Raw genomic sequence first — 27,636 nt, 5'->3', positions numbered from 1 at the left:
GAAAATACAATAACACATGACAAAGCAAAAACAGGATTGCAGAAATCTTTGCAAATGTATTACAAATAAAAAAACGGAAATATCCCATTTACGTAAGTATTCAGACCCTTTACTCAGTACTTTGTTTATAAGCACCTTTGGCAGCGATTTCAGCCTGGAGTCTTCTTGGGTATGACGCTATAAGCTTGGCACACCTGTATTTGGGGAGTTTCTCCCAATCTTCTCTGTCAGGTTGGATGGGGAGCGTTGCTGCACAGCTATTTTCAGGTCTCTCCAGAGATGTTAGATCGGGTTCAATTCCGGGCTCTGGCTGGGCCAATTAAGGTCATTCAGAGACTTGTCCCAGAGCCACTTCTGCGTTGTCTTGGGTGTGTGCTTAGGATCCTGCGTTGTCTTGGGTGTGTGCTTAGGATCGTGAACCTTCTCTCCAGTCTGAGGTCCTGAGCCCTCTGGAGGAGGTTGTCATCAAGGATCTCTGTACTTTTCTCTGTTTATGTTTCCCTCGATCCCGATTAGTCTCCCAGTCCCTGCCGCTATAAACCATCCCCACAGTATGATGCTGCCACCACGCTAAGCCATAGGGATGGTGCCAGGTTTCCTCAAGATGTGATGCTTGGCATTTGGGTCAAAGAGCTCAATCTTGGTTTCATCAGACCAGGGAGTCTTGTTTCTCAGGCCTAAAAACATGACATCATTCAACATAACAATGCAGGTCCAAATACACTAGCTCACTTAAATAAGTAAACATACACTACATTACCAAAAGTATGTGGACACTTGATCATTGAACATCTCATTCCAAAATCGAGTATTAAAATAGAGTTGGTTCCCCCCTGTTGCTGCTGTAAGAGCCTCCACTCTGAGGTTTTCCACTAATGTTGGAACATTGCTGGGACTTGCTTCCATTCAGACAAGAACATTCGTGAGGTCGGCACTGATTTTGGGCAATTAGGCCTGGCTCGCAGTTGGCGTTCCAATTCATCCCAAAGGTGTTCATTGGGGTGAGGTCAGGGCTCTGTCCAGGACAGTCAAGTTCTTCCACAGCTATCTCGACAAACCACTTCTGTATGGACCATGCCTTACACCGGGGGTCATTGTCATGCCGAAACAGGAAAGGGCCTTCTCCAAACTGTTGCCGAAGTTGGAAGCACAGAATCATCTAGAATGTCATTGTATGCTGTAGCATTAAGATTTCCCTTCACTGGTACTAAGAGGCCAAGCCCGAACCATGAAAAACAGCCCCAGAACATTGTTTCTCCTCCAAACTTAGTTGGCATGATGCATTGGGCACGTAGCATTCTCCTGGCATTCCCCAAATATCTTTACACACTATAGCACTCGGCGGTCCCGTTCTGTGTGCTTGTGGCCTACCACTTCGCGGTTGAGCCGTTGTTGCTCCTAGACGTTTCCACTTCACAATAACAGCACTTGCAGTTGACCGGGGCTGTTTCAGCAGGCCATAAACAATATGAACGGACTCGTTGGAAAGGTGGAATCCTATGACAGTGCCACGTTGAAAGTCACCGTGCTCTTTATTAAGACCTTTCTACTGGCAATGTTTGTCTATGGAGATTGCGTCGCTGTGTACTTGATTGTACACAACAGGTGTTTTCTGAAAAATTAAAATCCACTAATTTGAAGGGGAGTCCCGCGTATTTATTTATTTTATTTGTTTAGAAGGCGGTTTTATTTTGAAGAATGCATTTGCTGTTTCGTAACTATTACACTACTATAGGATGTTACATTTAGAAAATCTATTTACAGCTTTGAAAAACGCCACAGTTCCACAGAAAATTCTAAATAGTTTTTATATACCAAATTGAGTAAAACAAAAACGGGTCTGTAAGGTGGAAGCAATATGGGTGAATGTGCTCCAACACGACCCTGATTTATGGTAGTAAAATGATCCACACATTCCCAGAGGTTGGCCTTATTTCTTTATTTCAACAGACATGGAGTCAGAGCCTTGCAGCATACCAGACAGAGCTTCAATAAAACAAAGGCAAGAGTACAAAACTAAAACTGCTCAGAAAATACTTACCTAGGCCATTCCTGGTTTGAGTGATAAAAATCAATCATTGCATGGGGAGAGGAGCAGCATAACGAAGGGTGAAAGAAAAAGAGGGCCATTCCAATGGGGTAGTACTGAAACTCCTCTCTTTATCCACAAGGTTTGGTCTTAACAAGCATAGTGCGTGACATCGAACAAGAGGACAAAGCCATCGAGAATATTTTTTTTGTTTTCTTACATTGACACATGACAAAATCCTTCAAAGTTGGCATTTGGGTGGTAGGGGAAGGAAGTGGTTATGATCTTTCTCTCTGAAATCTGATAATGAAACTATCTTACTCAAATCCTGGCAGAGTTACCAAGAGCAGCTGCAAACTAAAGACAATGTTTTAACATGTTTAAGCCGATTCAATGTTTTTAGTTCAAGACGAGTGACTAGATCTTCAACACAGTCCCTTTGTACTCTTATAACATCAACCTCTTATTACATATTCAATTATTACATGGAGGCTTGGGACTGGTTCTCAAACCTCAAGGCCCTAACGGGTCCCATATACACACACAGAAGGGAAGTGAAAAAGCCAAGGGGGGGGGGGGGTCTCTTCTAGGCGCTGTATGGAGGGAGGGAATGGAGAAGGGGTGTTCCTCCTCTCGTACCCAGTATGGATGCTGTGGTTTGGGGGAAGAGTCTCAGGTGAAGGGCAGAGTGGTTCTGGCTCAGTCTGGCTCAGGGGAACCAACATGGATGGGATATGATGACGAGGGAGGTGAATGGCAGGGAGGGGGTAAAGGGAGACACACCTGCAGGCTCTACAACAGACAAGAGTCCAAGTCACAGGGGAGGGAGGCAGGGATGAAGGGGGCTAAAGGGGAGCAGATAGGAGCTAGGCTTTGGGCAGGAGGGGCAGAGTGGTGGGTTAGGGGCGATTGGGGTCAGAGTTCAAGCCCAGATGCTTCTGCTGCTCTGGAGGGACTGGAGTTAAGAAGTCTGGGGGTTAGAGGTCAGGGTGAGGGCGACGTGCATCGATTGATGGGACGTCAGGTTCAGGGGGGGGGGGGGGGGTCGCGTCCCATAAAGCACCATGTTCCTTTTTGTAGTGCACTACCTATGTCTCGGGCCTCGGTCATAGGCAGTGTACTATATAGAGAATAGGATGCCATTTGGGACACACCCTGGGTCTGGGACTTCAGGCGCTCTCACTGCTCTCGACGGGCTGCAGTTTGACCAGGTGGTCTGGCTTGCTGCCGCTGGCGTGACGCTCCCACATCTGCAGGTAGAGCTTCTCCAGATCCATAGTGTACTGCTTGGTGTTGAACAGAGGGCTGCAGATACGCTGTTTCCACACACGGGACCGGATCATCTTCAGACTGGGGGGAGAACCGGATCAGTTACAGCAATGGTGAGAAGAGAGGGAGGCAGATTGAGAGCGAGAAGAGAAGGAGGCAGATTGAGAGCGAGAGGCAGATTGAGAGCGAGAGGCAGATTGAGAGCGAGAGGCAGATTGAGAGCGGGAGGCAGATTGAGAGCGGGAGGCAGATTGAGAGCGGGAGGCAGATTGAGAGAGAGGAGGCAGATTGAGAGAGAGAAGAGAGGAGGCAGATTGAGAGTGAGGCAGAGAGAGAAGAGAGGAGGCAGATTGAGAGTGAGGCAGATTGAGAGAGAGAAGAGAGGAGGCAGATTGAGAGAGAGAAGAGAGGAGGCAGAATGAGAGAGAGAAGAGGGAGGCAGATTGAGAGAGAGAAGAGAGGGAGGCAGATTGAGAGAGAAGAGGGAGGCAGATTGAGAGAGAGAAGAGGGAGGCAGATTGAGAGAGAGAAGAGGGAGGCAGATTGAGAGAGAGAAGAGGGAGGCAGATTGAGAGAGAGAAGAGGGAGGCAGATTGAGAGAGAGAAGAGGGAGGCAGATTGAGAGAGAGAAGAGGGAGGCAGATTGAGAGAGAGAAGAGGGAGGCAGATTGAGAGAGAGAAGAGGGAGGCAGATTGAGAGAGAAGAGGGAGGCAGATTGAGAGAGAGAAGAGGGAGGCAGATTGAGAGAGAGAAGAGGGAGGCAGATTGAGAGAGAGAAGAGGGAGGCAGATTGAGAGAGAGAAGAGGAGGCAGATTGAGAGAGAGAAGAGGGAGGCAGATTGAGAGAGAGAAGAGGGAGGCAGATTGAGAGAGAGAAGAGGGAGGCAGATTGAGAGAGAGAAGAGGGAGGCAGATTGAGAGAGAGAAGAGGGAGGCAGATTGAGAGAGAGAAGAGGGAGGCAGATTGAGAGAGAGAAGAGGGAGGCAGATTTGAGAGAGAGAAGAGGGAGGCAGATTGAGAGAGAGAAGAGGGAGGCAGATTGAGAGAGAGAAGAGGGAGGCAGATTGAGAGAGAGAAGAGGGAGGCAGATTGAGAGAGAGAAGAGGGAGGCAGATTGAGAGAGAGAAGAGGGAGGCAGATTGAGAGAGAGAAGAGGGAGGCAGATTGAGAGAGAGAAGAGAGGAGGCAGATTGAGAGAGAGAAGAGAGGGAGAGAGAGAAGAGAGGGAGAGAGAGAAGAGAGGGAGGCAGATTGAGAGAGAGAAGAGAGGGAGGCAGATTGAGAGAGAGAAGAGAGGAGGCAGATTGAGAGAGAGAAGAGGGAGGCAGATTGAGAGAGAGAAGAGAGGAGGCAGATTGAGAGAGAAGAGAGGGAGAGAGAGAAGAGAGGGAGGCAGATTGAGAGAGAGAAGAGAGGGAGGCAGATTGAGAGAGAGAAGAGAGGGAGGCAGATTGAGAGAGAGAAGAGAGGAGGCAGATTGAGAGAGAGAAGAGGGAGGCAGATTGAGAGAGAGAAGAGAGGAGGCAGATTGAGAGAGAGAAGAGAGGAGGCAGATTGAGAGAGAGAAGAGAGGGAGAGAGAGAAGAGAGGGAGGCAGATTGAGAGAGAGAAGAGAGGGAGGCAGATTGAGAGAGAGAAGAGAGGAGGCAGATTGAGAGAGAAGAGACGGAGGAGGATTGAGAGACAGAACAAGCTGGAGTGTGTGTGTTGGTCAGAGGTCCTTACTATTCCATGTCACAGCCCAGTTTGACAGCCACGTCCTCATATTCCTGTCTGGTGTGGGCGATGAGCTCAGGACAGCCCAGACACTGTAGCTGAGAGGCTGCCACACGCGACGCCAGGGTCTCACCTGTACGGGCACACGGCACATTTAAACACCAACCTGTCGTTCACCCACCACCGTTACAACAGCACACAGAACCGTTCACCCCAATTATCCCTCCTTTCTCTGTAGTGTGTATTTGTTCCCATCACAGATTAGAAAGGAAATGACTGGGACGCAGAAACTCCCTCCAGCTCATGTCAACACCAATCCAACGCTTTGATTTGTGGAGGCTAGTGAACGAGTGCAAAGTCTCACCTGGCATGGTAACCATGGGTGTCCCGGCCCAGAGCACGTCCATGCCGGTGGTGTGTCCGTTACAGAGGGGCGTGTCCAGACACACGTCGGCCAGCTGGCCCCGTCTCACGTGCTCCTCCTTGGGCGCCACGGGAGAGAAGATGATGCGGGAGCCTGGCAGGCCGAAGTTCTGGGCGTACTGCTGGATGTTGGGCTCGCCCACCGCAGGGAAACGCAGCAACCACAGAACACTGTTGGGAACACGCTTCAGGATCTACAGGAGAGATGGTGAGTAAGTTGCGGTGTGTCTGAAATGGCACTACTGTTGACCAGAGTCCCTATATAGTGTACTACTGTTGACCAGAGCCCCTATATAGTGTACTACTGTTGACCAGAGTCCCTATATAGTGTACTACTGTTGACCAGAGCCCCTATATAGTGTACTACTGTTGACCAGAGCCCCTATATAGTGTACTACTGTTGACCAGAGCCCCTATATAGTGTACTACTGTTGACCAGAGTCCCTATATAGTGTACTACTGTTGACCCGAGCACCTATATAGTGTACTACTGTTGACCCGAGCACCTATATAGTGTACTACTGTTGACCAGAGCCCCTATATAGTGTACTACTGTTGACCAGAGCCCCTATATAGTGTACTACTGTTGACCAGAGTCCCTATATAGTGTACTACTGTTGACCAGAGCATAAGGCCTGGTCAAAGCTAATAGACTATCACATAGGGACTAAGATGCCATTTCACCCGGAGAGTCAGGGACAAGAGGAATTCCTTAAGAAACATAAAGACCTCAGACAACAGGATGATTGGAACAGTGTTTTCTAGCTTGATGCTTACATTGGCCCACATCTGCAGGGTGGGAGGGTCGATTTTGTAGAGCTGGTTGAAGTTGCAGTAGACGATGGAGTCTTCAGGCAGGCCGTACTGGGAGCGGGTTGTCACCACGATGGTACGAGGCACCTCTTCTCCTGTAGCCGCCTTGTTGTTGATCTGAGATGGAGGACAAGGCGGTGGTTACGATGGAGAGATTTATGACCAGAGAGAAACAGAGGGGGAGGGAGGGGGGGCAGAGAGAGGAAGAGAGGGGGATGAGGAGAGGCCAGTGCGTAGTAACAGTGTTTCCCTTACACCCCTGTTCGGTCTCAGAGCTGAGAAAACAGACAACAGTAATGGAACCATTTCCCCAGGTGTCCTAACCCAAATGTAGACATGCAAGTGACCCAATGTCTTTCTCTAGTACTACCCTGTGTGTGTGTCATACCTGGAGGGAGACAGACCCTGATACTACAACCACCTCCAATGGAAGTATCTGAAAACACACAGTATACAGGAGATGTAACACTAGACTCTAGTCATGTCATATGGCTGGGATCAAAGATCAACCACAAAGGTGCATCTTCCAACCAACAAAATAAACTGATATTCATTCTTATCCATTTCCTGTGTGTAGTGGTATCAGTGTGTGTATGTGTCCCCACCCCCTCCAGTACCTGTGTGGTGGCCAGTCCCCCCTCCCTCCAGTACCTGTGTAGTGGCCAGGCCAGCCCCCCCCCCCCCCCAGTACCAGTGTAGTGGCCAGCCCCCCCCAGTGTAGTGGCCAGCCCCCCCCCCCAGTGTAGTGGCCAGCCCCCTCCCTCCAGTACCTGTGTGGTGGCCAGCCCCCCTCCCTCCAGTACCTGTGTGGTGGCCAGCCCCCTCCCTCCAGTACCTGTGTGGTGGCCAGTCCCCCTCCCTCCAGTACCTGTGTGGTGGCCAGTCCCCCTCCCTCCAGTACCTGTGTGGTGGCCAGTCCCCTCCCTCCAGTACCTGTGTGGTGGCCAGTCCCCTCCCCTCCAGTACCTGTGTAGTGGCCAGTCCCCTCCCCTCCAGTACCTGTGTGGTGGCCAGTCCCCTCCCCTCCAGTACCTGTGTGGTGGCCAGTCCCCCCTCCCTCCAGTACCTGTGTAGTGGCCAGCCTCCCCTCCCTCCAGTACCTGTGTGGTGGCCAGTCCCCCCTCCCTCCAGTACCTGTGTGGTGGCCAGTCCCCCTCCCTCCAGTACCTGTGTGGTGGCCAGTCCCCTCCCCTCCAGTACCTGTGTGGTGGCCAGTCCCCCTCCCTCCAGTACCTGTGTAGTGGCCAGCCTCCCCCTCCCTCCAGTACCTGTGTGGTGGCCAGTCCCCTCCCTCCAGTACCTGTGTGGTGGCCAGTCCCCCTCCCTCCAGTACCTGTGTAGTGGCCAGCCTCCCCCCAGTACCTGTGTGGTGGCCAGTCGTCCCCCCCCCACAGTGTAGTGGCCCCCCCCCCAGTACCAGTGTAGTGGCCAGTCCCCTCCCTCCAGTACCTGTGTGGTGGCCAGTCCCCTCCCCTCCAGTACCTGTGTGGTGGCCAGTCCCCCCTCCCTCCAGTACCTGTGTAGTGGCCAGCCCCCTCCCTCCAGTACCTGTGTGGTGGCCAGTCCCCCCCCAGTACCAGTGTAGTGGCCAGTCCCCCCCCCCCCCACAGTGTAGTGGCCAGCCCCCCCCCACAGTGTAGTGGCCAGTCCCCCCCCCCCAGTGGCCAGCCCCCCTCCCTCCAGTACCTGTGTGGTGGCCAGCCCCCCTCCCTCCAGTACCTGTGTGGTGGCCAGTCCCCCTCCCTCCAGTACCTGTGTGGTGGCCAGTCCCCCTCCCTCCAGTACCTGTGTGGTGGCCAGTCCCCCTCCCTCCAGTACCTGTGTGGTGGCCAGTCCCCCTCCCTCCAGTACCTGTGTGGTGGCCAGTCCCCCTCCCTCCAGTACCTGTGTGGTGGCCAGTCCCCCTCCCTCCAGTACCTGTGTGGTGGCCAGTCCCCCTCCCTCCAGTACCTGTGTGGTGGCCAGTCCCCCCCCCCTCCAGTACCTGTGTGGTGGCCAGTCCCCCTCCCTCCAGTACCTGTGTGGTGGCCAGTCCCCCTCCCTCCAGTACCTGTGTGGTGGCCAGTCCCCCCTCCCTCCAGTACCTGTGTGGTGGCCAGTCCCCCTCCCTCCAGTACCTGTGTGGTGGCCAGTCCCCCTCCCTCCAGTACCTGTGTGGTGGCCAGTCCCCCTCCCTCCAGTACCTGTGTGGTGGCCAGTCCCCTCCCCTCCAGTACCTGTGTGGTGGCCAGTCCCCCTCCCTCCAGTACCTGTGTGGTGGCCAGTCCCCCTCCCTCCAGTACCTGTGTGGTGGCCAGTCCCCCTCCCTCCAGTACCTGTGTGGTGGCCAGTCCCCCTCCCTCCAGTACCTGTGTGGTGGCCAGTCCCCCTCCCTCCAGTACCTGTGTGGTGGCCAGTCCCCCTCCCTCCAGTACCTGTGTGGTGGCCAGTCCCCCTCCCTCCAGTACCTGTGTGGTGGCCAGTCCCCCTCCCTCCAGTACCTGTGTGGTGGCCAGTCCCCCTCCCTCCAGTACCTGTGTGGTGGCCAGTCCCCCCTCCCTCCAGTACCTGTGTGGTGGCCAGTCCCCCTCCCTCCAGTACCTGTGTGGTGGCCAGTCCCCCTCCCTCCAGTACCTGTGTGGTGGCCAGTCCCCCTCCCTCCAGTACCTGTGTGGTGGCCAGTCCCCCTCCCTCCAGTACCTGTGTGGTGGCCAGTCCCCCCTCCCTCCAGTACCTGTGTGGTGGCCAGTCCCCTCCCCTCCAGTACCTGTGTGGTGGCCAGTCCCCCTCCCTCCAGTACCTGTGTGGTGGCCAGTCCCCTCTCCCTCCAGTACCTGTGTGGTGGCCAGTCCCCTCCCTCCAGTACCTGTGTGGTGGCCAGTCCCCCTCCCTCCAGTACCTGTGGTGGCCAGTCCCCCTCCCTCCAGTACCTGTGTGGTGGCCAGTCCCCCTCCCCTCCAGTACCTGTGTGTTGGCCAGTCCCCTCCCCTCCAGTACCTGTGTGTTGGCCAGTCCCCTCCCCTCCAGTACCTGTGTGGTGGCCAGTCCCCCTCCCCTCCAGTACCTGTGTGTTGGCCAGTCCCCTCCCCTCCAGTACCTGTGTGGTGGCCAGTCCCCCCTCCCCTCCAGTACCTGTGTGGTGGCCAGTCCGTTGCTGACAGTAAATCCGTTGATGGTGACCTGTATCTGTCCCTGGTTGATCATGTTGATGATGGCCTCAGCTGCTGTGTTCATGGGGATGACAGGCATGGACAGAGCCCCGTTGGTTTCTGCTACTCCACTGTCCCCACTGGCACACCTCATCTGGAGAGGAGACCACAAAAAGGAAGGAAGGAGTGATTTACAAAGCATTTTCAGGAGGATAAAAGGGGGGCAAAAAAATAAAATAACTCTTCACAGACAATGGGGCCTCCAATAGTTGGTGGGTCCTAGTCAAATGGAAATATGGTCAAAGAACATTCCCACAGTCCCACCTTCACGCCAGGCAGGCTGTCCAGGAAGGGTTAGGGCTATTCACCATCTCACCTTGACCACCTTGACGCCAGGCAGCCTGTCCAGGAAGGGTTAGGGCTATTCACCATCTCACCTTGACCACCTTGACGCCAGGCAGGCTGTCCAGGAAGGATTAGGGCTCTTCACCATCTCACCTTGACGCCAGGCAGGCTGTCCAGGAAGGATTAGGGCTATTCACCATCTCACCTTGACGCCAGGCAGGCTGTCCAGGAAGGATTAGGGCTCTTCACCATCTCACCTTGACCACCTTGACGCCAGGCAGGCTGTCCAGGAAGGATTAGGGCTATTCACCATCTCACCTTCACGTCAGGCAGGCTGTCCAGGAAGGATTAGGGCTATTCACCATCTCACCTTGACCACCTTCACGTCAGGCAGGCTGTCCAGGAAGGGTTAGGGCTATTCACCATCTCACCTTCACGTCAGGCAGGCTGTCCAGGAAGGGTTAGGGCTCTTCACCATCTCACCTTGACGCCAGGCAGGCTGTCCAGGAAGGATTAGGGCTATTCACCATCTCACCTTGACGCCAGGCAGGCTGTCCAGGAAGGGTTAGGGCTATTCACCATCTCACCTTGACCACCTTCACGTCAGGCAGGCTGTCCAGGAAGGATTAGGGCTCTTCACCATCTCACCTTGACCACCTTGACGCCAGGCAGGCTGTCCAGGAAGGATTAGGGCTATTCACCATCTCACCTTGACGCCAGGCAGGCTGTCCAGGAAGGGTTAGGGCTATTCACCATCTCACCTTGACCACCTTCACGTCAGGCAGGCTGTCCAGGAAGGATTAGGGCTCTTCACCATCTCACCTTGACTACCTTGACGCCAGGCAGGCTGTCCAGGAAGGGTTAGGGCTCTTCACCATCTCACCTTGACCACCTTGACGCCAGGCAGGCTGTCCAGGAAGGATTAGGGCTATTCACCATCTCACCTTGACCACCTTGACGCCAGGCAGGCTGTCCAGGAAGGATTAGGGCTATTCACCATCTCACCTTGACCACCTTGATGCCAGGCAGGCTGTCCAGGAAGGATTAGGGCTATTCACCATCTCACCTTGACCACCTTCACGTCAGGCAGGCTGTCCAGGAAGGATTAGGGCTATTCACCATCTCACCTTGACCACCTTCACGTCAGGCAGGCTGTCCAGGAAGGATTAGGGCTATTCACCATCTCACCTTGACCACCTTCACATCAGGCAGGCTGTCCAGGAAAGATTAGGGCTATTCACCATCTCACCTTGACCACCTTCACGTCAGGCAGGCTGTCCAGGAAGGGTTAGGGCTATTCACCATCTCACCTTGACCACCTTCACGTCAGGCAGGCTGTCCAGGAAGGATTAGAGCTATTCACCATCTCACCTTGACCACCTTCACGTCAGGCAGGCTGTCCAGGAAGGGTTAGGGCTATTCACCATCTCACCTTCACGTCAGGCAGGCTGTCCAGGAAGGTTTATGGCTATTCACCATCTCACCTTGACCACCTTGACGTCAGGCAGGCTGTCCAGGAAGGGTTAGGGCTATTCACCATCTCACCTTGACCACCTTCACGTCAGGCAGGCTGTCCAGGAAGGGTTAGGGCTATTCACCATCTCACCTTCACGTCAGGCAGGCTGTCCAGGAAGGATTAGGGCTATTCACCATCTCACCTTCACGTCAGGCAGGCTGTCCAGGAAGGATTAGGGCTATTCACCATCTCACCTTCACGTCAGGCAGGCTGTCCAGGAAGGTTTATGGCTATTCACCATCTCACCATCCACCTTGACGTCAGGCAGGCTGTCCAGGAAGGGTTAGGGCTATTCACCATCTCACCTTGACCACCTTCACGTCAGGCAGGCTGTCCAGGAAGGATTAGGGCTATTCACCATCTCACCATCTCACCTTGACGTCAGGCAGGCTGTCCAGGAAGGGTTAGGGCTATTCACCATCTCACCTTGACCACCTTGACGTCAGGCAGGCTGTCCAGGAAGGCCTTGAGGTCGATACCATTCAGAACGATGCGGTTGTCAAAGATGTGGCCGTTTGACTTGAAGTCAATCACCGCCTTTTTCTGTTGAAGAAAACACCACAAGATTACTGGAGGTGAAGAGGTGAACTGCATGTCAAGTGTCGTTACAAGAAACCAAGTCAGGGTTGTAGATCTAAAAAGCAGACATTTTCATTCATCAAAGCTGGTCTTTTTTCTTTCAGATCAAGGCATTAAAAAAAAATACATACATACATAATCAACAGGATCGGTCTAATAATAATAAGTGATGAGCAGGACTATTAACCTGTTACTCCTACCCCCTACTTTTTCGAACATTCTGTTAAAAATCGCGCAACATTTCAGCGCCCTGCTACTCATGCCAGGAATATACTATATGCATATGATTAGTATGTGTGGATAGAAAACACTCAGACGTTTCTAAAACTGGTTAAATCACAGCTGTGACTATAACAGAACGTGCGTTTCATCGAAAAGCGCAGGAATATCTGATCACTGAAAATTGGAAAATATATCAATGCGCCACTTGAATGTATTGTTGAATGGGAACCACATTACCTGGAGCCGAGATTGCAATTCCTACAGCTTCCACACGATGTCAACAGTCTTGTCATTTGCCTAGGATTTGTTTCTTGGTCAAACAAGAGACAGCCCATTTCTTCCGGTCTCCGACCGGATATTTTGGTTGAGATTTATCCAGACATTATTTCAAGATGGAGAGCTATAGAATATACATCGCCTCGTGATCAATTTGATCGATTATTAACGTTTACTAATACCTAAAGTTGCATTACAAAAGTATTTCGAAGCGTCGTGAAAGTTTATCGTCAACTTTTTTAATAAAAAAAAATGACGTTGCGTTATAAAACGCTGTTTTTTTCCTTGATCACACAGTCTTCATAGATCGATATCTAGGCTATATATGGACCGATTTAATCGAAAAAAAAGACCCAATAGTGATGTTTATGGGACATATAGGAGTGCCAACAAAGAAGATCGTCAAAGGTAATGAATGTTTTAGATTTTATTTCTGCATGTTGTGTAGGGCCGACTATGCTAATTATTTTGTTTACGTCCCCTGCGGGTCTTTAGGGGTGTTGCATGCTATCAGATAATAGTTTCTCATGCTTTCGCCGAAAAGCATTTTAAAAATCTGACTTGTTGGTTGGATTCACAACGAGTGTAGCTTTAATTTCAGTACCCTGCATGTGTGTTTTAATGAACGTTTTGAGTTTTAACGAGTGCTATTAGCATTTAGCGTAGTGCATTTGCATTTCCAGATGTCTAGATGGGACTCCTGCGTGTCGGGTCAACCTAAGAGGTTAACTGACCTGCCTAGTTAAATAAAGGTAAAAATTTGGACGCTTTTTGGGATGTCTCATGGTCTGACAAACACTTGTCTAGCTCGTTCACCTTCCATCACCGATATGGAAGTGCGAAACAGGCGGATGTGGTGAGACGCATTACATTTACATTTAAGTCATTTAGCAGACGCTCTTATCCAGAGCGACTTACAAATTGGTGCATTCACCTTATGACATCCAGTGGAACAGTCACTTTACAATAGTGTTCTTAACCTGTTGATCCTATAAAAAACTACCATAGAAATATTACGCAAATAAGATTTCCGAACAAAACATTCAAAACGCAAAATTAAACACATAAAACGGATCCATTACAGCAGAACAAGAAGTGGGCTTGCAATTTCAACCAATCACTGTACATTAGCCGCACAATATGGTTCAATCAAGCCACACGTCAACAAACCTTCGTTTACTGGATAAACAGGAATCTCACCTTGAGGTGGGGGAACATGTTAGCGTGGTCTCCGATGAAGAAGGTGTGTGGCATGTAGGCTAGTTTCTCAGAGTACTGCTCTGCCACCTCGAAGGGGGACGTCTCCTTGTCTGACACAATGTAGTCCATGAAGGGAGCTCCGCTGGTTCCCGGGTAGCCCAGCCACATACACTGAGAAGGGGAGAGAGAGAGCAGTTGGCATTGTGAGCTTTATTTGGACATTTATTATACCCCGGCACTGGCATACTGCACATTTTCTGTGTGGGGGGTGAGGAGCGCACACTATCATTTCTCAATCAAAGACTGTACCGACAGATGTAGCCTATTGAATATCCCTGTAAAATAGACCTCTGACCAATCATTCACATCCCTGTAGAATAGACCTCAGACCAAACATTCACATCCCTGTAGAATAGACCTCAGACCAAACATTCACATCCCTGTAGAATAGACCTCAGACCAATCATTCACATCCCTGTAGAATAGACCTCAGACCAATCATTCACATCCCTGTAGAATAGAACTATGACCAATCATTCACATCCCTGTAGAATAGAACTATGACCAATCATTCACATCCCTGTAGAATAGACCTATGACCAATCATTCACATCACTGACGATCTGAACCACCCAGACAGACAGTGTGTTGAAGGCATAACAGCACCTCTTCAACCTCAGGAGGCCGAAGAAATCTGACTTGGTCCCTAAGACGTCTCGTCTCACAAGCTTTCAGATGCACAATTGAGAGCATCCTGTCGGGACTGTATCCCCGCCTGGTATGTGACCAATACCATGTGATAAGTATGTGTACGTGACCAATACCATGTGATAGGATTTTTTTGTTGTCTAAGGAACAGTTCTCATATATATATATATATATATATATATATATTTTTAAATACCCTCAAAACACCAAATTAGGCATACCTATTTTCCAAATAGGCCATCATCACATTCTAACAGGAATGATCCTTCATCACATTCTAACAGGAATGATCCTTCATCACATTCTAACAGGAATGATCCTTCATCACATTCTAACAGGAATGATCCTTCATCACATTCTAACAGGAATGATCCTTCATCACATTCTAACAGGAATGATCCTTCATCACATTCTAACAGGAATGATCCTTCATCACATTCTAACAGGAATGATCCTTCATCACATTCTAACAGGAATGATCCTTCATCACATTCTAACAGGAATGATCCTTCATCACATTCTAACTGCATATCTGCCAATCATTTGATCTCAATCACTTTCATGGGGATGATGCAGTTAGATGTTGAATTACTGTTTCATGAGCAAATTAAAGCAGAAGGTGTTAACTATTACACTTATAGGCCTATTTTGTTTCAAAGCATACAGTGTATAAAACATTACAAATGCCTCCATGAGACTGACCAGGTGAAAGCTATGATCCCTTAATGATGTCACTTGTTAAATCCACTTCGGTGTAGATTAAGGCAGGGAGACATGTTAAAGAAGGACTTTTAAGCCTTGAGATAATTGAGACCTTGATTGTGTGTGTGTGACATTCAGAGGGTGAAGGGGCAAGACAAAAGATTTAAGTTCCTTTGAACGGGGTATGGTAGTAGGTGCCAGGCATACCGGTGTGTCAAGAACTGCAACGCTGCTGGGTATTCCACGCTCAACAGTTTCCTGTGTGTGTCAAGAATGGTCCGAGCCCCAAAGGACATCCAGCCAACTTCACAACTGTGGGAAGCATTGGAGTCAACATGGACCAGTATGTATACCTGTGGATGCTTGACACCTTGCAGAGTCAACATGGACCAGTATACCTGTGGATGCTTGACACCTTGCAGAGTCAACATGGACCAGTATACCTGTGGATGCTTGACACCTTGCAGAGTCAACATGGACCAGTATACCTGTGGATGCTTGACACCTTGCAGAGTCAACATGGACCAGTATACCTGTGGATGCTTGACACCTTGCAGAGTCAACATGGACCAGTATACCTGTGGATGCTTGACACCTTGCAGAGTCAACATGGACCAGTATACCTGTGGATGCTTGACACCTTGCAGAGTCCATGCCCTGACAAACTGAGGCAGTTATGAAGGCAAAAGGGAGTGTAACTCAATATTAAGGCGTTCTTAATGTTTTGTACAGTCAGTATATCATGCCTACAGGAACATGAAATATTTTTTATAACTAACCCAAGAAAGAGGTTGTGGTCTGACATTTCCAACAGGAGCAAATTAATCAGTGGGCAGAACAAGCAACGAGGTGGGCAGAATCAAGCACGCGTTAGCAAGTCCTATTGGCGCGTTGTAGCATATTGCTGTTAGGGAACACCTAATCTGTGAAGTGTGCATGTGCAATATCTCAATTTGCCCTGATGCTCCTAAACAGAGAGAGGAGTGGGAGGAGATGGATGTTTGGCCTACATTCTGCAAATGTCCCATTTGAATTAAATTCGTTTTTCTCAATATGTTTTTCTGCTTCCAAATCTAGAATCTTTAAGAGTGGAGTAAGTTTCGTAGACTGCCAAAGTTTGGCAGCTGAATCTTTAAGAGTTGAGTTTCCTCCCACTGCCGGCCACTGGGCTTCCTCATTGCCGTGTTTGTTTGGTGGTGAGTGGAAATGCCAACCGGTTGCTTCAGATGTAAACATCCAGCGAAACATCGAGCTCACTGTTCTGCACACTGTTGAGTTTTGGCTGCGTGACGATTGACTATTCAGCTTCGGATAAGAAATGACAGCGGTGTTTATGACATGTTTATGTTTATAACAGCGTTTGCCATTATATTCTGTTCTGTTCTGTTAGGCTACGTAACATACAAACTAATCATTCGGTGATCTTTGCGAGACATTGATTCAACTTTGATCTGACGTTAGGCCTACATCGTGAGAAGTGATCATTTTCTATTTGTAATCATCATAACAAAGCAGAGCCTGACTGGTAGATAGTTCCACCGATATTGTCGGCAGAAGACATTGGCCTTTTACCGACATCGGCTGATAATTCAACAGATAACAGATATTAAATAAATTGTCACATTGTAAGAATTCACTATTTGAAGCGTGTTTTTGACATTTGGATGGTAATTTATGAGAACGATGTGGAAAAATATCACTTTCGTTTCCACGCTGTAAAGTGCCTTCAGAAAATATTCAGACTGCTTGACCTTTTCCACATTTGGTTACAGTAAAAATGTATTAAATTGTTTCTCCCCCTTCAATCTACAAACAATACCCCATAATAGACAAAGCAAAAACAGGTTGAGATTATTTTTTTTTCCAGATAAAAAGCCTAGAGCCTTCTTGGGTATGCCGCTACAAGCTTGGCACACCTGTATTTGGGGAGTTCCTCCCGATTCTTCTCTGCAGATCCTCTCAAGTTCTGTTAGGTTGGATGGGGAGCGTCACTGCACAGCTATTTTCAGGTCTCTCCAGAGATGTTCGATCAGATTCAAGTCTGGGCTCTGGCTGGGCCACTCAAGGACATTCAGAGATTTGTCCCGGAGCCACTTCTGCGTTGTCTTGGGTGTGTGCGTATGGGTGTGGTCCTTTTTGAAGGTGAACATTTGCCCCAGTTTGAGGTCCTGCGCAGGTTTTTAATCAAGGATCTCTCTGTACTTTGCTACGTTCATCTTTCCCTCGATCCTGACTAGTCTCCCAGTCCCGCTGCTGAAAAACATCCCCACAGCATGATGCTGCCACCACCATGCTTCACCAGGTTGCCTCCATGGTGCCAGGTTGCCTCCAGACGTGACGCATTCAGGCCAAAGATTTCAATCTTGGTTTCATCAGACCAGAGAATCTTGTTTCTCATGGTCTGAGTCTTTAGGTGCCTTTTGGGCTTCCGTCTGGCCCATCTACCATAAAGGTCTGATTGGTGGAGGGCTGCAGAAATTTGTTGGTACCCTTCCCCAGATCTGTGCCTTGACACAATCCTTTCTCGGAGCTCTGCGGACAATTAGACCTCATTTAGACAGGTGTGTGCCTTTTCAAATCATGACCAATCAATTGAATTTAACACAGGTGGACTCCAATTTCTGGAAAGATCAAGAATGATCAATGGAAACAGGATGCATCAGAGAACAATTTAATGTCTAATGGCAAAGGGTTTAAATACTTATGGAAATAAGGTCTGTTTTACATTAATACATTTGCTAAAATTTCTAAAAACCTGTTTTCACTGTTATTATAGGTTATTGTGTGTCGATTGCAGAAAAAAAATAATCCATTGTAGAATAAGGCTGTAACGTAACAAAATGTGGAAAAAGTTAAGGGGTTTGAATACTTTCCGAAGGCCTTATCGTATTGGTAAGTTGGTCCCCCCCCCCCCAAAAAAATTGGAATCTTTATCGAACCCATAACACCCATATCGGTTAGGCTAAAATAATAATAAGTGATGAGCAGGACTATTAACCTGTTACTCCTACCCCCTATTTTTTCGAACAGTCTTAAAAATCGCACAACATTTCAGCGCCCTGCTACTCATGCCAGGAATATAGTATATGCATATGATTAGTATGTGTGGATAGAAAACACTCAGACGTTTATAAAAATGGTTAAATCACGGCTGTGACTATAACAGAACATGCATTTCATCGAAAAGTGCAGGAAAATCTGATCACTGAAAATGGGAAAATATATCCATGCGCCACTTCAACCAATTGTTAAACGTGAACCACATTAAATGGGGCCGAGGTTGCAATACCTACAGCTTCCACACGATGTCAACAGTCTTGTCATTTGCCTACGATTTGTTACTTGGTCAAACAGACACAAGGCAGCGCAGTTCTTCCGGTCTCTGACCGGATATTTTGGTTGAGATTTACCCGGACATTATTTCCAGACGTACAGCTATAGAATATACATCGCCTCGTGATCAATTTGATCGCTTATTAACGTTTACTAATTCCTAAAGTTGCATTACAAAAGTATTTCGAAGTGTTTTGTGAAAGTTTATTGTCGACTTTTTTAATTTAAAAAAATGACGTTACGTTTTAAAACGCTATTTTTTTCGTTGATCACACAACACAGTCTTCATAGATCGATATCTAGGCTATATATGGACCGATTTAATCGAAACAAAAAGACCCAATAGTGATGTTTATGGGACATCTAGGAGTGCCAACAAAGAAGATGGTCAAAGGTAATGAATGTTTTATATTTTATTTGTGCGTTTTGTGTAGCGCCGACTATGCTAATTATTTTGTTTACGTCCCCTGGGGCTCTTTTGGGGTGTTACATGCTATCAGATAATAGCTTCTCATGCTTTCGCCAAAAAGCATTTTAAAAATTTGACTTGTTGTCTGGATTCACAACGAGTGTAGCTTTAATTCAATACCCTGCATGTGTATTTTAAATGAACGTTTGAGTTTTAAACGAGTGCTATTAGCATTTAGCATAGCGCATTTGCATTTCCAGATGTCTAGATGGGACGCCTGCGTGTCAGGTAGGAGCAAGAGGTCAAGCTATTTGAGCACCCTTCGAGTCAGGTGCTGAAAGGATTGAAAGGGTTCCACAGTAGAGAAGGGGATCCGTGGCGTTTTATGAACATCAACGCAGACGCACAGTGAATTCGGATCCTATATCACGTTGGTGGGATGACAAGATTCATGCAGTGGATCAGTTTACCTGCATACGCAATAGAAGTTGTGTGTTTTTTGTAAGCCAAGGACTCGGGACAGTATGGCGAGTTAAAGTGCGTTGGACACGAGCCCCAAGTCCATGACACCGAGGACAGACATTTTAGCAACCTCTGCCAGAGTTCTGTCTATGGCTGGTCTTGTCAGATATGGGCCGCTCAGAGGTCAAGCCTGCGACCGACGTGCCTCTGCACACACATCACTCGCACCACCGCCAGACAGAAGAAACCACCATTTTACTACCTATAAGCCGATATAGCCTACATATGTATTGCAATGGTCATTTCATAAATTCTCATGAAATTTTGCTTGTAATTAAATACTTTTTCTGAAATATTTTAACAGCACCAAGCATTCTCAAATTGAAAAAAAAAAAAAGATGAGGAAGCGTCACTCCCCCACTCTGCAGCAGCACTACATCTCTGTCTGGTAGCCCAGCCACTAAACAGGGGACAGGAGTATCACTTAGCACTGACTTTATGACAAACCAGTGGCCAGTCACTATCAGTCCTGTGCCTCTGGATACAAACCTCTGGATGCCTCCTCCAATATTCTAGGGGGGGGGGGGGTAAAATGTAAAAGAAACTAACATGGCCAAATAAAGCCTGTATCTCACCTGGATGGGAGCGGGGCGCAGGGCAAACAGCTCGTTGCGGGCTCCTTTGGTATAGCCATTCATATTGACCAGGATGTGGAGTCCATCCTGATGGATCCGGTCTGCTGCCTTACTGTTACACGGGAGCTGAGAGGACAGACAGGAGGAGTGGACATGGAGGGAGAGGATTTAAAAATCAGTATTCTCTCAGGTGTTGAATGTGGCTTCAGAGTGGCTCTATGTTCTACAGTATAGAGGAAAGGGTGAAGAGAAAATGAAGCTGCTTCTAAAGTACTTAGATTCAGTTCTCCATCTGCGTTAACTCACCTGTGACAGATCAGTGAAGTGATTGGCCTCGGCCACCACTTTAACCCTAAAGTTGGTGTTGTCATCTGGGCTCAGTGCATAGCAGAACACCTGGGGAGGGAAACCAGACATGTTATAACCATGTTACGACCAACTGTTAGAACAGATGCACGGCCAGTATCGTATGGCTGTTATATCTCAATTTAAGATAAAAAAAATATATAAAAAAATCAAATGTACCGTTTGGCCACTAAAATGAATTTGTTAATCCATTATTTATTCAGTTACGTCTCTGAGAATAAAACATCAAATCCGGGTATGAAATCACTGGTTGTTGCCAATCTGCCTGACAACATCTCTAGTGGTAATGAGACAACAGTAAGAAACCGCTCACCTCAAACTTCTCTGAGCTGTGCATGCCGGGGATGGACTGCATGAGGTGGGAGGTGGGGTGGTTCCCGAAGTCAGAGCTGACATATCCTACCCTCAGACGCCCTGCGCTGGCCTTCAGGTCCTTGGGGTACTCAAAGGCCGGCTTGTGGAGCGCATTGATCTGTGGTGGTACAGGAGGGCGGGGGGGCCGTTAGTTTATCAGCTGTGGTATAGTCTATCCGTGTCCCAAAAATTGCACCCTATTCCCTATATAGTGCACTACTTTTAACCAAATGTAGTGCACTATGTAATGTAATGACAAGGGTGCCATCTGAGGCATAACCCAAGGCTCTCTTCCAAACAAATCTACACTAGCATCCTACTTTGAATGATTGCTAGTATGGACATTGGAACATCATGGCCTGTCAGATGATGACCTTAAACCTACTGTAGAAAAGGCCCATGGAGTTGGTGGAATACTCCTTTAATTCATTGCCATTTACTCAGCTGGGCCAGGGGCGCTTTAATTAGGTCAGGTGGAAATGTCCGACACATCTCAACTCCATAAAAGGAGGAAATTGCCATCGCCTGATCTCGCTGCTTTCTCTTCCTTAACTCCGTAAGATCCAGAAGTTCTGTGCATCGATGAATCCACGTAAGTCCACCGACTCTGTTACCTTTCATCTGAACTATCTGTTGTGGTCCGGAGATGGGCCATCAGTTATTGTTTATAGCGATTACCGCGGAGCGCGGCTTGGAGCGCACGCTTCAAACATATTGTGTAATGTGAATTGTCAATGATCACGGCCCTACGGATCCTCATAGGCCAATTATGCAATCGATTTGGTTAATATGTATTGAAATTAATTATATGTACACATGAAGACAATTGAAAGAGTGAAATGAGAAACGTCATGGTTTGCTAACTGATTGACTTTGATAATGGGGATTATAGATTGTATAAACATTCACTGTTTGTTTTCTTTCATGATTTATGATAAATAGTTATGAGTCTAAATGACTCGCGGATGATTACTATTGACTTAATGAACTGGACTGTTGAACTCCCTAAATTATGTTAATAATGAATGATATGATTTGATCTTTGATTATGAATTTGATTGTATACATGTTATTTGTTTCCTTTGTGATGCAGCACAGATTACGCAGTAAATATACCACTTTATGGTTAAAGGAATTCCTGCCTCAGTCTCATCCATTCCTCTGTCACCTGACACGTGATCACCTGTTCACCTTCACTGTCAGTCATCCTACCTGTCCAGCTACCCACACAGATTCCACTAATCTTTCACCTAGCTACTTTCAGGTGGTCCAACTAGACAAGAGATTAAAACCAGATGACTCGTCCATAAGACAGTTACAACTAGCCTGAACCTGTCCTGAACATGTCCTAACTAACAGCCAACTAACCACACAAACCTAACTCCTCTTAACCCATCTATGACTGAACCAACCTCTTTACCCTGTAAGCAACCCAACCTTCTGCAACCCAAGGCTGCTGTTTACTGTTAATGTTTAACCAAACAAAAGACTACGGGCCTAATAAGTTTCCTTCAAATGTACCAGACGAGTAACTTCCAAGCCATCCCGTCTTACCGTTTACCCCGTTACCATGCAAGCACCCCAGCCCAACTTTCACCTGAATAGAAGGTCAATACTGTACTTGCTTTGATGAGGGCCTGTACCTTGTCCAGACAGAGGTTGCCGTGCCTCTCAGCGATGGCCTTGCGGAAGCCGTGAGAGAGGGGGTACAGCATGCTGTGGTGGGGGTGCACCGAAGGCAGACGGTTCTTATCCAACTGGTCAGCCACGATGCTCACCAGCTTCTTCATACGATCGTCATAGTCTGTCCAGTCACACACAATCTGGGGAGAGAGGAGACAGTTGTGTCGAGTGTGTTTGTGAGAGAGGAGACAGTTGTGTCGAGTGTGTTTGTGAGAGAGGAGACAGTTGTGTCGAGTGTGTTTGTGAGAGAGGAGACAGTTGTGTCGAGTGTGTTTGTGAGAGAGGAGACAGTTGTGTCGAGTGTGTTTGTGAGAGAGGAGACAGTTGTTTGTGAGAGGAGACAGTTGTGTCAAGTGTGTTTGTGAGAGAGGAGACAGTTGTGTCGAGTGTGTTTGTGAGAGAGGAGACAGAGTGTGTTTGTGAGAGAGACAGTTGTGTCGAGTGTGTTTGTGAGAGAGGAGACAGTTGTGTCGAGTGTGTTTGTGAGAGAGGAGACAGTTGTGTCGAGTGTGTTTGTGAGAGAGGAGACAGTTGTGTCGAGTGTGTTTGTGAGAGAGGAGACAGTTGTGTCGAGTGTGTTTGTGAGAGAGGAGACAGTTGTGTCGAGTGTGTTTGTGAGAGAGGAGACAGTTGTGTCGAGTGTCAATAACACAAAATAAAAGAAAAAAGGAAAAATCTATGTACAGTGTGTGCAAATGTAGAAGAGTAGGGAGGTTGGCAATAAATAGGTCCTTGAGGCGAAAATAATTCTAATTTAGCATTAATACTGGAGTGGTAGATGTGAGAGATGTCGTTTAAGTAGAAACACTGGGGTGCATCCACCTCTGGCCTGCTCGCCTCCCTACCACTGAGGAAGTACAGTTCCCACTCAGCCCAGTCAAAACTGTTCGCTGCTCTGGCTCCCCAATGGTGGAACAAACTCCCTCACGACGCCAGGACAGCGGAGTCAATCACCACCTTCCGGAGACACCTGAAACCCCACCTCTTTAAGGAATACCTAGGATAGGATAAAGTAATCCTTCTCACCCCCCCCCCCCCTTAAAATATGTAGATGCACTATTGTAAAGTGGCTGTTCCACTGGATGTCATAAGGTGAATGCACCAATTTGTAAGTCGCTCTGGATAAGAGCGTCTGCTAAATGACTTAAATGTAAATGTAATGTAAATGAGTGTGTTTGTGAGAGAGGAGACAGTTGTGTCGAGTGTGTGTGAGAGGAGACCGTTGAGTGTGTTTGTGAGAGAGGAGACAGTTGAGTGTGTTTGTGAGAGAGGAGACAGTTGAGTGTGTTTGTGAGAGAGGAGACAGTTGTGTCGAGTGTGTTTGTGAGAGAGGAGACAGTTGTGTCCAGTGTGTGTGAGAGGAGACCGTTGAGTGTGTTTGTGAGAGAGGAGACAGTTGTGTCGAGTGTGTTTCTGAGAGAGGAGACAGTTGTGTAGAGTGTTTCTGAGAGAGGAGACAGTTGTGTCGAGTGTGTTTGTGAGAGAGGAGACAGTTGTGTTGAGTGTTTGTGAGAGAGGAGACAGTTGTGTTGAGTGTTTGTGAGAGAGGAGACAGTTGTGTTGAGTGTGTTTCTGAGAGAGGAGACCGTTGAGTGTGTTTGTGAGAGAGATGTTTGTGTAAAAGTCTGAAATGTAAATCAGAGAAACGTAATACAGGAGCAGTGACTCTTGGGCCTTACTTGGCTACTCTCTGGTAATGTCTCACATCAATACATTCATTATACTCAAGTTACAGTTGAGTCTCAAATCAGGATTTGGCTTCAAGTGTATCTGCAGTAACTTGGCATAGGAGACGTGTGAGTGTGTGCGTACCTGCAGGCAGTGTGCCAGGTTGCAGTAGGCATCAGGGAAGTCAGGCTTCAGTTTCAGGGCAGTACGGTAAGACGCAATGGCTTCTGGGATGTTACCAGAGTCCTGGGGGGAGGGAGATTAACATATTATAATAATGGAATCATAAGACAACTTCCTTTATAAATACAAGCATTTTAATATTTTCATGAATTAAATAACTAAATTGCAGAGCATAGGTGAATTTGGCCCTGCGGAATATTAGTGACAGAAAAAAAGAGTAATACCAATCCCAAATCAACTTCACTGCACTTTGTAGGTCTGATAGGAGTTGATTTAGGATTGTGGGTTATAACAAACATGGCAGATGAAAGTCACCTTGTGTATGGAGGCCAGGTTAGAGTGAGCGTCAGCGAAGGCAGGGTTGATCTGGATGGCTCTGGTGTAACACTGTAGAGCTCCCTGGATATCCTGCATCTCCTTCAGAGTGTTGCCCATGTTGGAGTAGGCATCAGCAAACGTAGGGCTGATTCTACAGGCACACAAACAATTCAGTAGGAAGCCAATCAACTCCATTCAGAACCTTGAAACACCGCCCCTAAAAGCGTATCGATGGACTGTCAAACCAACGAGATGAAAGAGAGAGCGAGACAGAGAGAGGGTGTGTGTCTGCTGACCTGATGGCCTCTTTGTAGTGCATGAGGGCCTCCTGGAGTTTCCCCTGCTGCTGCAGAACGCTGGCCAGGTTAGAGTGGGCCGCAGCAAACTCTGGAAACACCTAAAGACACCAACCACACAGGTTATAGGTTGCCCAATCAAATACACAATTTGACCAATATGTTAATTGCGTAGATATTTCTCAATGAAAGCTTATGGTCAAAACGTCATGTCTCTTATCATAATCCATTCAAAAGTAGTTTTTACCCTTGTAGAATTATTTTTAATTTTAAATACATTTTTTTTTTTAAATCTGGGAAACGGCATCAGCTAGTCTGGATTCTGTCCGGAATAAAGGCTACCTGCCAGCTCACTGTTGAACTCACTGTTGAACATCCTTTTTAATCAAATCTGCAGGAAATAAAATGAGGCAAGACGGTCCATATTGAGACAGGTATTTCCATATTTTAGTAGACGTTTTCATATGGATGTGAAATTCCTGTTATTTTCAGTAGACTTCTCACATAAACAAGCATCTGAGGATGTGAGATGTCAATGGAGCCCTGAGCATAAACCGATATTAGGATTAACAAAAGGCTTTCAAATTCAACTCGGCCCGTGTCATAAATGTAGCTTTTTTTTGTGACCTGCGGAAACAACTGAAGACGACCAGAAAATGTAAAATTCTCAAAAGTTGCGGTGAGAAACCTGCGCCTGTCATGCCCTCTGTTCCATGCCAGCCAACCTCAGGCACATTCTCACAGGGTGTAAAACAAGCCAAATTAGATTAAAATGGTCCCCGCCCCCCTCATCAATCTACACCCCATATTGACAAAAAAATTATTTTAGCAAATTCATTCAAAATAAAAAACATAAATATCACATTAACATAAGTATTCAGACCCTTTACTCAGTACTTGGTTGAAGCACATTTGGCAGCGATTACAGCCTTGAATCTTCTTGGGTACGAGCGCTACAAGCATGGCACACCTGTATTTGAGGAGTTTCTCCCATTCTTCTCTGCAGACTCTCAAGTTCTGTCAGGTTGGATGGGGAGCGTTGCTGTACAGCTATTTTCAGGTCTCTCCAGAGATGTTCGATCGGGGTCAAGTCCGGGCTCTGGCTGGGCCAATTAAGAACATGAGACTTGTCCCGAAGCCACGCCTGTGTTGTCTTAGCTGTGTGCTTAGGGTCTTTGTCCTGTTGGAAGGTGAACCTTCACCCCAGTCTGAGATCCTGAGCACTCTGGAGCAGGTTTTCATCAAGGATCACTCTGTACTTCACTTCGCTCATCTTTGCCTCGATCCTGACTAGTCTCCCAGTCCCTGCAACTGGAAAACATCTCCAAGCATGATGCTGCCACCACCATGCTTCACCATAAGGATGGTGCCAGGTTGCCTCCAGAGGTGACGCTTGACATTCAGGCCAAAGAGTTCAATCTTGGTTTCATCAGACCAGAGAACCTTGTTTCTCATGGTCCAAGTCTTTAGGTGCCTTTTGGCAAACTCCAAGCGGGCTGTCATGTGCCTTTTACTGAAGAGTGGCTTCACAGTCCACTGTTCTTGGGGACCATCAATGCTGCAGAAATTTGTTGGTACCCTTCCCCAGATCTGTGCCTTGACACAATCCTGTCTCAGAGCTCTATGGACAATTCCTTTGACCTCATGGCTTGGTTTTTGCTCTGACTGTCAACTGTTAGACCTGATATTGACAGGTGTGTGCCTTTCCAAATAACTGTCCAATCAATTGAATTTACCACAAGTTGGACTCCAATCAAGTTGTAGAAACATCAAGGATGATCAATGGAAACAGGATGCACCTGAGCTCTATTTAGAGTTTCATAGCAAAGGATCTGAATACTTATGTACATTTATTTAAATTTTTTAAAGTAAACTATTTAACCTTTAACTAGGTAAGTCAGTTAAGAACAAATTCTTATTTACAATGACGGCCTACACCCGCTAAAACGCGGACGACGCTGGGCCAATTGTGCGCCGCCCAATGGGACTCCCAATCACGTCTGGTTGTGATGCAGTCTGGAATCGAACCAGGGTGTCTGTAGTGCCACCTCTAGCACTGAGACGCAGTGCCTTAGACCGCTGCGCCACTCGGGAGCCTGTAAATAAGGTACGCGTTTTATATTTGTAACAAATGTGCAAAAATGTCTAAACCCGTTTTTGCTTTGTCATTATGGGATATTATGTATAGATGGTTGAGGAAACATTTTAGAATAAGGCTGTAACGTAACAACATGTGGAAAAAGGGGTCTGAATGCTTTCCGAAGGCACTATGTTCGAGAAAGACCTCGCTGAACGATTCAGAACACTAATAAATCATTTGTCTTGGTAAAATGTATTTTATAACATAAACATAAGGAAGTGACATTTCATCACGAAAGCACGTTTTTCACCCACTCTGGGCAGTGAGTGGACCCCCTACAGGTTAGAATACATATAACAGGACACTGGCCAGGTTAGAGTGGGCCGCTGTACACACCTACAAAAACAAACAATTGTTCAGTCATGAAATTACACTTCCTTAAAGAGAACACTGAGCTGACGTGATTAAGATTGTGGTGGGGGAAAAAACAAGGGCACGTAAATCAGCATTCCTTAAACCCATTATGCCAGGTAAGAGAAGAGGAAGAGATACTTTCCAAAGCTTTTTATGAGCATTCTGCCATAGTTATTGGTTATCCATCTCACCTCCAGGGCCTTCCTGTACAGCTGGACGGCGTCCTCGATGTTGCCCTGCTCCCTCTTGATGTTGGCCAGGTTGTTGAGAGAGTCTGCGTGGGTGGGACACAGACGCAGGGCCGTGTTGTAACACTCCTCAGCCTCGGATACCTGGGAGAGACGGGGTTACACCACACAGGGTTAAACCACACACACACATTCACAGTTAAAGACAAAACACTCAGATACAGACAGACACCCCCCTCACACAGAAAAACATACATTTTCGTACAGACAGACACCAAGGCCCAGACAGGGCCAATAGAAAAGGGAGACCCCAACAGAG

General features: G+C 47.7%; 1 protein-coding gene across 11 annotated transcripts in view; it reads right to left on the bottom strand.

The window, feature by feature from the left end:
• Positions 1–1,924: 1,924 nt before the first annotated feature.
• The window catches only part of LOC123993678 (UDP-N-acetylglucosamine--peptide N-acetylglucosaminyltransferase 110 kDa subunit), a 47,173-nt gene continuing 21,461 nt past the window's right edge, over positions 1,925–27,636 (bottom strand). For 4 of the 11 annotated variants that reach the window (XM_046296062.1, XM_046296063.1, XM_046296066.1 and 1 more), the window contains 16 exons: positions 27,321–27,461; positions 24,636–24,736; positions 24,337–24,490; positions 23,983–24,084; positions 22,113–22,310; positions 20,447–20,605; positions 20,074–20,163; positions 19,768–19,893; positions 13,519–13,689; positions 11,668–11,784; positions 9,364–9,534; positions 6,641–6,688; positions 6,217–6,369; positions 5,381–5,633; positions 5,026–5,149; positions 1,925–3,379 (listed from right to left, as the gene is read on the bottom strand). In XM_046296062.1, the coding sequence (XP_046152018.1) occupies positions 3,199–3,379; positions 5,026–5,149; positions 5,381–5,633; positions 6,217–6,369; positions 6,641–6,688; positions 9,364–9,534; positions 11,668–11,784; positions 13,519–13,689; positions 19,768–19,893; positions 20,074–20,163; positions 20,447–20,605; positions 22,113–22,310; positions 23,983–24,084; positions 24,337–24,490; positions 24,636–24,736; positions 27,321–27,461 (2,289 nt within the window). In that variant the 3' untranslated portion in view covers positions 1,925–3,198. The remainder of the gene's footprint in view (positions 3,380–5,025; positions 5,150–5,380; positions 5,634–6,216; positions 6,370–6,640; positions 6,689–9,363; positions 9,535–11,667; positions 11,785–13,518; positions 13,690–19,767; positions 19,894–20,073; positions 20,164–20,446; positions 20,606–22,112; positions 22,311–23,982; positions 24,085–24,336; positions 24,491–24,635; positions 24,737–27,320; positions 27,462–27,636) is intronic. The other 7 variants (XM_046296064.1, XM_046296065.1, XM_046296069.1 and 4 more) reach the window with 3 other exon arrangements.

Source organism: Oncorhynchus gorbuscha, linkage group LG13, assembly GCF_021184085.1.
Source record: "Oncorhynchus gorbuscha isolate QuinsamMale2020 ecotype Even-year linkage group LG13, OgorEven_v1.0, whole genome shotgun sequence".
Lineage (NCBI taxonomy): Eukaryota > Metazoa > Chordata > Actinopteri > Salmoniformes > Salmonidae > Oncorhynchus > Oncorhynchus gorbuscha.
The sequence above is the reverse complement of the archived record's forward strand: the minus strand, read 5'-3'. Positions and strand labels throughout refer to the sequence as shown.